At 30.9% G+C, this 11534-nt stretch overlaps 1 protein-coding gene across 1 annotated transcript; it reads right to left on the reverse strand.

The window, feature by feature from the left end:
- Positions 1–3439: 3439 nt before the first annotated feature.
- Positions 3440–4450, reverse strand: LOC136987744 (venom protein 29-like). The gene is made up of 5 exons (XM_067285507.1): positions 4260–4450; positions 4100–4170; positions 3911–4018; positions 3709–3738; positions 3440–3626 (listed from the first exon to the last, which is right to left on the reverse strand). Exons 1-5 carry the CDS (start codon positions 4351–4353, stop codon positions 3552–3554), a joined length of 378 nt encoding a protein of 125 aa, XP_067141608.1. The 5' UTR covers positions 4354–4450; the 3' UTR covers positions 3440–3551.
- Between the last annotated feature and the right edge of the window lie 7084 nt (positions 4451–11534).

Raw genomic sequence — 11534 nt, forward strand, 5'->3', positions numbered from 1 at the left:
AACGAATACAATAACAATAATAAAAATATGTATATAATTAATAATTAATTATATAAAATGTCCAAAAGATTAATTTTGAATTAGAAATGAGGTTTATAAACAATTGTGAATGTTTATAACAAATATTTTAGTCCCACCGAATGGAGATATACATTTCTTTACTGGGGTGGGACTAAAATATAATTAATTTCAGATTTAATTTTGGATCATCAAATCCCAAAATTCGAATAAAATTTGGATAATTAAACTATTAATTATCCGAATTTTTTGCATTTTACGACATTCTGACGTGTCCTGAGTTCAAAAATGTATAAATCTTGGAGAGGGTTTAACCGATCGTCATACTTTCTCTCTGTTATATTTCTGTTATATATAACAGAAATTTCAATTAATAATTGATCAACGAATTGAAAATGGAAATGGAAAATGGCAATTCGTCAATTTGATTTAGAAAATAATATTTTAAAATTTATAATTTCAGAAAGAGTTTAGATTTTAACAAAATTAAATGATCTTTTCTAACGTTATCACTTGATTTCAGAACTTAAAAAACATCACACTTTAAAGGGAAATGCTTTAATTAGAACCAGTTTATCGGAAACTTTATACAATATCCTTTTATTCTAATCATTAAAACTGCAGTTTTTACAACTTTCTTTGTTGTTCTCTGATAAATCTGTGATAATTGCACATTTCCAAAACATCGCAATTAGCTTACATTGATAAAGTCAAAAATTAAAACTTGAACTACTTAATAACTCCTGTGCTTTTTGTCGAAAATTTCTGAAATTTTTCATGGAGGTTTTCGTATTAAGAACGTTTATGCTATTAAATTTTGATGGATAAAAATGGTGAGGCTGAGCAGAGAAAGGGGTCGTGTGTATCTCCAGTAGGGTTGGACTTAACCATGATTTTACTTCTTATTAACATATACAATTTGGTATAAAGCCCACCCCTACTCTTAAAATTAATCTTTTGCCAATTTATAATAGTTAAAAATATAAAAAGTTTTTTAAAATAAAATTTCGTAACCAAATGTTGCCGGGAAAGTTAAGCAACTCGTTGTTGAATTTTTTAATGTTGTCGTCACTGGTCGTTGTTTAGAGGTTTGGCTGTAAATAAAAATTCTAGGATACGATAGCGTAGAATTTATTTACAAACTACATTATTATTATAACTGGCAAAAATTTTTAGTTAAATACAATTAATGTTCGTAAAGAGAAAACAAAATTTAAATTCGATTTTAAAAAAAACCCCAAAAAATACGAGCAATTATCTATTCTCGTAATGCCGGGCTGCAATTTTTAACCATATTTTTAATTTGTTTAATTTAAAATATATGCTCTCCACTTATAGAAAACAATAATTTGATGCTTTATAATCAATTTAATTCTTTAACTGTTCGTATGCAAAAGGTACAATTGTACGAATGTTAGACATTATAATCACACGAGAGTAATTCTAATATATGACTCATGCACGAAACACGTAATATTTGGCAGTTTTTTTTATATTCTTGACACATCATGTCGGTCTGGGTTGCCTAGATCCTAATTGAAATATATATTGGGTAGTTGCATCCTTGAATGGCCGGCTCTAGTGAAAGACCACATTGTCTGAAATTTGTTTAAAATAAGCGCCACGGCAAAGAAAGAAGAAAAAAAAAACTAATCAGGGACTTTCAGCATTTTTTCCGTCTTATAAACAAACATACACTCTTCAGTGTTTTGTTGAAAAAAATTGCCTTCAGTCCCCTCTACGGGATGGAATTTTGCTTCAAGATTTGTGAAAGCTGTAATGGAGAAATATGACGTGATAATAATCTTCTTTCAAAGTATTCGTGAACACTCTGCAGATTGGGATAATGATACTGTCATAAAGGCTCAATTATTCTTTTTTCCTGCAAAAGTTCCAGACTAGCTTCTTACTTAATGTCTTTTCTCGAGTATTTTCATATACTGATGTTGTCTTCAATATTCTTCAGACAGAAAGTATGGATATTGCATACAGTGCTTTAAAAAAAGTAGAAGAAACAACCAGAAAGTGGGAGAAATAAGAGAACGCAATTTCAGGAAAGCATTTGAAGATGATGAACCACCACACAAAAAACACGATGCATGGTACACAGGACGTCACAGAATACAATCGTCTCTTCGTGGAGATCTTAGATAATATAATAATGCAAATAAAGAGTAGGTTTCATACCGTATGAAAACTTGACTTCTGCTTACTGAACAGCAACATGTAAGACAAACACAAAAAAGATTTTCCAGAAAAGTCTTTAAAAACCCCGGAGCATTCTCTGATATCTTCCTTTGAGGAATGAATTGTCTGTTCTCTATTGTTCGCAAGAGTTTAAAGATAAGCCTGCTTCTGTGTCGGTTAAGTTTATAAATGAAAATGGCCTTCAAATGGGACTAAAGGAAATGTATAAACTTGCTACAGCTGAAGGAATATTTTCTGCATTGCGGAGGATAAGAACGTATTGCAGGTCAACTCAAGGACAAAAAAGATTATCTTCACTGGCATTGTTCTCGATTGAGAAAGCTTTACTTAATGACTTAAAAATTCGACCGACATTTTGTGATGAAGTGATACAGAAGTTTATCGAGAGCAGACTTTACCTTCAAGTGAAAGATTGCTAAAATGATCGCCTTCCATCAAGTCATCCATAACACAATTGCAAGTAAGCGTTCTATTATTTCACTTACATCACTTTTATGTTTATATAGTGTGTGTGTGTGTGTGTGTGTGTGTGTGTGTGTGTGTGTGTGTGTGTGTGTGTGTGTGTGTGTGTGTGTGTGTAAATGCTGTGTAATGGGCTTTATAATAGTCTATACATTTTCTATTCAAACCAAATAACATTTCTGACATAGTGCTACAGATAGGCTTATTATTTCTCTTATAACTTTCAGCTGGCCCAAAAATTCTGGTCAGGATTCTCCCCTGAGTATATTACAGTAAAACTACGATTTAACGAACTAATTCGGGCGATGGGTTGACCGTTAAAGACGAAAGTTATACGGTAAAACTTGCGTAAACCGGAATCGCGCGGTACCGAATATTTTTCCGGTTTTGCAGGTTCCGTTTAAACAGGTTTTACTGTACAATAAATAATAAATAAAATACACTTAATTTATTTTCTCCTGTTTCAAAATTTCTTATCATTCTTAATTATGAATAATTTATTTAAATATTATAACTATTTTCTCTTATTTAAAGTTAAAATCTTATCATATCATACGAGTTAAATAATTTTACCAGTAATTACCTGTGGCATTACAAAATTTATAAGCACGATTTATATTTTTATTGACTTATTTAAAAGCATATTACTTTTAACATTACGAACTAACGGATTGTGTTTTAAAATTATTATTTTAAGTTTAAAGCGACCCTTAAGTAAATGTTACGCGTAATTAATTTATAAAAACAATACTTTAATGCTTCATAATCAATTTAATTATTTAACTGTTCGGATACAAAAGGTACAGTACAATTGCACGAATGTTAGACATTATAATCACACGAGGGTAATTCCGATATATGATTTATGCGTGAAACACACAATATTTGGCAGTTTCTTCCATTGTTGACTCATCTTGTCGATCTGGGTGTCCTAGATCCTAATTGAAATATGAATATTTATGTATAAACTAGTTATAGTAAAAATTAAAGTATATAAAAGTAACACGCATAATATATTACCTTGCCTTTATCCCGCAAACATTCACCAACCTAACGGTACAAAATTCATTTTAGATTTTGAATTAAAGTCGTATTGACTTTAAAAGATCTAACGTATTTTTATCGTAAATTTTCTATAAATTAACAATAATTGCTACGGAATCTTAATTTGCACTTAATATTAAGAATATATCTGTCTGCAAAATACAAAGTAAGTGGTTACCTCCTTGTCTCTGGATACATTATTGTCACAAGCATACGTTAAAAGGGCATCCAATTTGCCATCGACTTCATAAACTGTATCTACGCATTCATATAAGATATCGGTTGCCTTATAAATAAAAACATTCGTTTAAAAATTCGTGAATTAATCTAAATCAAATTAAAGTTGAAAATAAAAAAATAAGCATACCTTTTGAAAGATTTTTGGGGCACGACTAATAGTGCAATTTAGGAATCTCAGTAGATATTTGTCGGGTATAGCTGAAAAAAACAAATGTAAATCAAAGTAAATTATAAATTTAGCTCTTATCGTAATAGAAAAGAGAGATAATAGAAAAATGCAGCATTACAGCACACAGCATCTTGGAATTCATCCGGAGTAAATGATTGTACAACTCCAAATACAGCCAGGAATGAAAATGCTGCAATTAAGTACACTTTCATCTTTCGTCTTCAATTAGAATTCGACAAAATGTTGTAAAATCGAACAATTACAAACCGAGTTTAACTTCAATTTGTGGGACAACTTCTTAGGAAAGGCAATTTATTTGAGTTAAATAAAAAAAATCGGATGTGAATTCACATCCGACTTTTTTCCTTTATATCCTGTTTTCGTAAGGAAGCGATTATACGTATTATTTATCTGAAATGAATTTCTTTTTAATTATCATACTAATGAATTAATAAAAAACTAGATTTATCTTTGCTGTTTTTACATATTTAATAGTAATAATTACTGCATAACACATTTTACAGATAAGTAAATATTTTATTATTTTAGAGTTAAAAAATTGTTGGTAATAAATATTTAAACAATAACGGACCATGCAAAAATTTTGGGTCAATTTAAATCCAGCCAGATACAGAGAGTATAGAACTTAAAGATAGAATACAAATATTCATTAAAATGGTCGACGATACGACAGAAAACGTACAGAATTTACCTGACGTCGACCTTTCATTGCACACGATATCAAGGAGTCTCACAAGGAGAGAGTCTCTATAAATTCAGAAGCCTTCTCCATGTGAATTTTTTATGAAAACCTTTTATATGATTAATTGTTATAAAATGGCTGAAAAGTTAATTTTGAAATAGAGATGAGGTATATGAAAAAATTGTGGATGTTTATAACAAATATTTTAGTCCCACTCCAATAAAGATATACATTTCTCCACCGGGGTGGGACTAAAATATAATTAATTTGAGATTTAATTTCAGATTATTAATCCCAAAATTCTTCGAGAAATGCAATAAAATTCGGATAATTAATAATTGAATTATCCGAATTTTTTGCATTTCCGACGTTTCAAAGTGTCCCGAGTCCAAAAATGTGAACACCTTGGAGAGGGATTAACCGATCGCCATACTTTCCCTCTGTTATATATAACAGAAATTGCAATTAATAATTGATCAACGAATTGAAAATGGAAATGGAAAATGCCAATTTGATTTAGAAAATAACGTCTTAAAATTTACAATTTCAGAAAAAGTTTAGATTTTAACAAAATTAAAGGATCTTTTCTAACGTCATCAGGTGATTACAAAACTTTAAAAAATACCGCATTTTGACAGGAAATGCTTTAATTACAGCAAGTTTATCGGAAACTTTTAATAATATCCTTTTACTCTAATCATTAGAAGTGTAACCCTTACAACTTTCTTCGTTATCAAATAATTTTGTGATAATTGCACTTATCAAAACATATCGCTATTAGCTTACATTAATAAAGTGTCAAACTAAAACTCGAACTACTTAATCTGTCAAAAATTTGTTACATTTTGCTGTAAAGTTTGTGTATTAAGGGAATTTATGTTATTCAATTTTGGTGGTTAAAGATGATGGGGGTGAGCAGAGAAAGGGGTCGTATGTATCTTCAGCAGGGTCGGACTTAATGATGATTTTACTCGTTATTAGCACTTAACTTTTTTTTTTATATAAAACTCATCTCTACCCTTAAAATTAAGCTTTTTCCCATCTTATAATAGTTAAAAATATAAAATGTTATTTCTTAATAAAACTTCGTAACAGATAGAGCCATCAAATATTGCGGAAAACGTTAAGCATGTCGTTGTTGGATTTTTTATGTTGTCCTCGCTGGTCGTTGTTTACAGGTTTGACTGTAAATACAAATTCCGGGATACGACAGCGTAGAATTTATTTATAAACATATTATTATTATTATAACCGGCAAAAAAGTTTAGTTAAATATACTTAATGTTCTTAAAAAGAAAACAAAATTTAAATTTGACAAAAGAACATAAAAAACTAGCAATTATTTATTGTCACATCGTCACATTTCCGGGTTGCAAGTTTTAATCATATTTTTAATTTGTTTCATTCAATATATACGCTCTCCACCTCGAATTGGCAGTGTCTTGCCCCTGTAAATCATACTTTTCCTTTAACAATAAAGTCGTGCCGGTCATCTATCTAACTCTTTTAAGGGGAAAATTTTGAATTGAAGTAACGTGACCTCCGGTTGGCATGGAAAGTTTGTATATAGTTAATCGTGGCCTCCTGTCCCTAATCTTTCCATATCTATCCTTGACTTTCATATCTAACTTCCGTAAAGTTAAGTGAGGTAGACGACTCAGATCTAAAAAATATAATATTTAAATTTTAAATTGTCTTTTACGTATAATTAAATTAACAGGGTGTTAATTTTTATATGTGACACACGGACCGGAAATTTTCTCCGTTTAATCCGCTGTTAAATCGATGTTTTACTTTATTTTCATTTTCCAATAAACTAATTTTCTCCTGTTTAAAAATTTCTTGTCATTTTTAATCAAGAATAATTAAATTTTTATAATTATTTTCTTTATTTAAATTTTACCATATCATACGAGTTAAATAATTTTACCAGTAATTACCTGTGGCATTACAAAATTTATAAGCACGATTTATATTTTTATTGCCATATTTAAGAGAATATTACTGTAGGCTTTATTGTTTTAATATGTAAATAATCCTGGGACAAATATAATTAAATATATATTAGATTTTTAAGATACAGTAGTTTCTATTTCAGTTTTTATACAGTAGTTTTTATTTCTATCGCATCCTACATAAATAAATAAGTATATTTTGCAACGGAATGTTATATATAATGTACTATTTGTAATAAACTGCAATTTTATATTAACAAATACGTAATAAAATTATTAAATTTTCATTATTAAAAGTTAAAAGTCTATCAACGAGTTGCGTAACGTTCCTCGCAAAAGAATTAAAAATTAATTGTGGCGCCATCTGTTGTGATATATTATTTTAAAAACTTTTTATATAATTAATTATTATAAAATGGCCGAAAAATTAATTTTGAAATAGAGATGAGCTTTATAAAATATTAGAAATGTTTATAACAAATATTTTAGTCCCATCTCTGTGGAGACACGACACTCTATTTGAAAATTAACTTTTCAACTATTTTATAATAATTAATTATATAAGAGCGGACGGATGGCCGAGCGGTCAAGGTGGCAGCCTACCGCTCTGGGGGACCCGGGATCGAATCCGAACGGGTCGAAAAATCTTTAGGAATTTTTCGGGGGGTGGTCTGTTCGGATATGTCGGGCCCCGTCCCTCACCACCCGGTCGCCCCATTGTGGGCCTGACCGAACCCATAATGGGCCTACTAAAAGAGGCCCTCTTAGTGCGCCCAGGGCGGAAAGAGTTTAAAAAAAAAATTAATTATGTAAAAAGTTTTTAAATAAAATATCTCACCAGATAGCGCCACTCTCAATTTTAAATTAATGAATTAGGAAAGATTATATCGGTGTTACACAGTGGCGTGCCGTGACATTTGATGATAGGGAAGCTGTGTTTCTGTAAGAAGCCGACTTCCAGGAGCAATCAGTTAATTGTGTGTCAGTGATGGTCTAGGCCCTAGGGCAGTGGTTCTTAACCTTTCTATACTCGCAGCCCACCAAATATTTCATAATTTTTTGTGACCCTCATTTTTTTAAACAATAATTTATATTTGATAATTTATCTATAATAAATTGATTTTTCATTATTGCTTTATTTTTTTATAAAATAAATGTAAATCATAACTTTATTATTTCATTTTCTATTTAAATAACATTCAAACTTCACAATTAAACATAAAAACTCATTTATTTTTAACAAAAAATAAAATAAACAATTAAAAATTCATAGAAAAAACAAAAAATATTCGAAAATAATTTAACGAGATTTCTTGTGATTTTGTAATTCCTTGAACTTCTATTCTTACGAACCCATATTTGATATAATCACGATCGTATTTTCTAATTTTAATGTTACTTAATTTTATACCTTTAGTTTAGGACTTGTGGTTTTTTTCCGTTGCGTTTTTCACTGTATCATCATCTAGTTTCCTCATCATCATCATATTTTCCATCATCATATTTTCTTTTTGAAGGTCCCGGTCCGTGATTACTTACATTACAAAAATTTTCTAATGTTCCTTTCTGTTTTTTGCTCATTTTTGTGGGTTAATTATAAATAATTAAAACTAAACACACAATATAAGAAAGAAATGCACTATTATTAGATCCAAAGCCGATGCTAAAACTAAACTAAATCACCCACAACTTGTTGTAAAGATTTTGCATAACTTTTGCAAAAATATTTAAAATTTCTAACCCTACTACTAAGCCTACTATTTTTGCATAATTATTTTTAAAATTCCAAGCATTAATAGTTTTTTGGAATTACTTTGGAATAAAAGAAGTAAATACTGCGGTGTAAGTAGCATATTTGCATTTATTTCTTCTGTACTAACAAAGTTGTATGTAGGGAGAAATAAAAAACAAATAAAAAAAAACTAAATAGGAAAACTTTATCTTTCTTATTTCACTTTTCAATACGATATTCGGTTATACATCAATTTTCTTTTTATTATATTCCGAAGGAAATTTTGCATAATTTGGCGGCCCCCCGGCAAACTTCTTATGGACCCCCAGGGGGCCGCGGCCCCTCTGTTAAGAATCACTGGACTTGGGTCCATTCGTATTCATTTGTTCGATAAGCCAGTAAAAACCGTAGACTTCTCTAAAAGTATTTTTAATATCACAATTACATTCTGAATCGCTAGCCACGATATAAGGGCTAAAATTAAAGATAAATTATAAAAACTTACTCTGTGAAATAAAATTGCGATGGATATACATACCTGGTACAATATATTGTTCAATTGTATTAATATACTTTTAAAAAAATTATAATTAAAATATAGCTTTGTAAAGAAACGTACATAAAAATAACATAAAATATTCTTTACTTTTTAAATTTTAAAACAATCCACTTAGTCAAATAGCTCGTTACGAGTAGCTAATGGATGGAATCAGAGACGGTCCAGGTAGGTATATAGTGCGTGCGTTCCAAATCCCGAAGGTGCCGATACCGGTCAATGTCAAATGCCTCTTCTTTCGCATCACTAGTATATCTCAAAGGACGCCAATTACAGGGCTGTTGTAAATTTTAAACGTTTCTCATCATAGCTGTAAAAATCTAACTATGTTAAACTTAATAGTCATTTGTTTTCTAACTAATTCGTTTTAATACCAGGTGTACACGAAAATCAGTTCCCCACTGTACTGAGCGAGTGATTGGTTCGGTCAAGCTTTTGTTTAAGTAAAATTCTGGCCCTTTCAACAGGGTTTTATTTATGTCCCCATTTCCTGATCTCTTAATTATTTAATTACTTCTTAAGTAGAAATAAGTCGAAACCAGTTACTTTGTACTTGAATATCTGTAGTCTTGGGAAAACATTGGAAAGACAAATTTTTATGACAACAAATACTTAGATCGTAAATTTAAGGAAAATAAATTCTAGAGCTTTTTTGTACCTTGTGCGTTTCATTCATTAAATTTGGTTGTAAATGATAATGCCAAAGAAACAGTTCATTTTTTAACACTGTACAAGAATTGTACACGTTTTATCTGCATCCGCTTACAGATGGGACAGACTAAATCGTAATATCACCGGTTTAACATTGAAAACCGTAAGTAATATAAGATGGGCGAGCGGAATAAACGCAGAATAAATATATCAAATATTTTAATGGATTTTTTTAAAACTCCTGTCAACTATACAGAACTATCATAAAAACATGCCAGTAAACTCCTATTGGTTAAGTTGTTATAAATCTAGTCTAGAGTGGGCAACCATTTTTATAACACGGGCCAAAATAAATTTTACGTTTTTTCCGCGGGCCGTAGTAGTTAAATGACGCCTTCTTGTGACTTGTAATTTTTTAAGTCTGCAAATATGAAATAAGTAAATAAAAAGTTAATTACTACATTTATTTTTCTTATCGTTTTCGAAAATTACAAAGAATTGAAAAAATAACTATTGATTAGTTATTTTTCCACTTTAATAATCTATTAAAGATCTCGCGGGTCGGATAGAAACTTTTCGCGAGCCGTAGCTGGCCCGCGGGCCGGGGGTTGCCCGCCGTTGATCTAGTCTGCTCGTGATTCACGTAATCGGGCGAGGGTGGCCGAATGTCTAGCAGGCGGCTAACAGCCCACAACCGCTCCGGAATATAAAGTTGGACGCTTTACGCGTGTGTCGCTTCTACCAGCTAAACCGTGACGTTGGTGCTCTGTAAAGCGCATGCGCCAATGCCTATAATCTGGCTGCTTGGAAGTTGACAGGCAGGCGGCTAATAGCTCAGAACCGGTCCGGGATATAAAATTAGATTCTTTATGCGTGTGTTGCTTCTACCAGCTAAACCGGGTGAGGTTGGTGCTCTGTAAACTGCATGTGACAATGCCTATATAATCTGGCTGATTGGAAACTGACCCGGTTTCGACATTCCTTCCGCCACCGAATTATTCGAATATACGATAGCAATCTTATCGTTTTTTCACATGTAGTATAGAAATTTGTAAAAGATACATAATGCAGTTATAATAAAATATTAATTTTAATTAATGCAAAGTACGTTAAAATATGAAAATTTATATTTTGTAAAATACAAGGGAAGGTCATTGGAAGGTGGAATTGGCGCTTCCATCGCTTCCAATGACGGTACGCCACTGTTATCAAGTAATTTTGTTGTAATTGCACTTATCAAAATATATCGCTATTAGCTTACATTAATAAAGTAAAAAATTAAAAATTGAACTACTTAATAACTCCTGTGCTTTTTGTCGAAAATTTCTGAAATTTTTCATGGAGGTTGGTGTATTAAGATCATTTATGCTATTAAATTTTGATGGATAAAGGTAGTGGGGCTGAGCAGAGTAATGGTTCGTATGTATTTCTAGTAAAGTCGGAGACTTAACGATGATTTTACTTTTTATTAGATGTACAATTTTGTATAAAGCTCGTTTCTACCCACAAAATTAAGCTTTTTGCCATCTTATAATAGTTAAAAATATAAAAAGCTTTAAAAATAAAATTTCGTAACAGATGGCACCACTAAATATTTCCGGGAAGGTTAAGCAACTCGTTGCTGGATTTTTTATGTTGTCCTCGCTGGTCGTTGTTTACAGGTTTTACTGTAAATACAAATTCTAAGATACGACAGCGCAGAATTTATTTAGAAACTATATTATTTTTGATTCTTATGAAACCGTGTTGTAGTTTATGTTGTTCTATACTGACCCAATGAAGTGACTTCTTTCAAA

This window comes from Centruroides vittatus, unplaced genomic scaffold, assembly GCF_030686945.1.
Source record: "Centruroides vittatus isolate TY-2023 unplaced genomic scaffold, ASM3068694v2 scaffold_2569, whole genome shotgun sequence".
Taxonomy (NCBI): Eukaryota; Metazoa; Arthropoda; class Arachnida; order Scorpiones; family Buthidae; genus Centruroides; species Centruroides vittatus.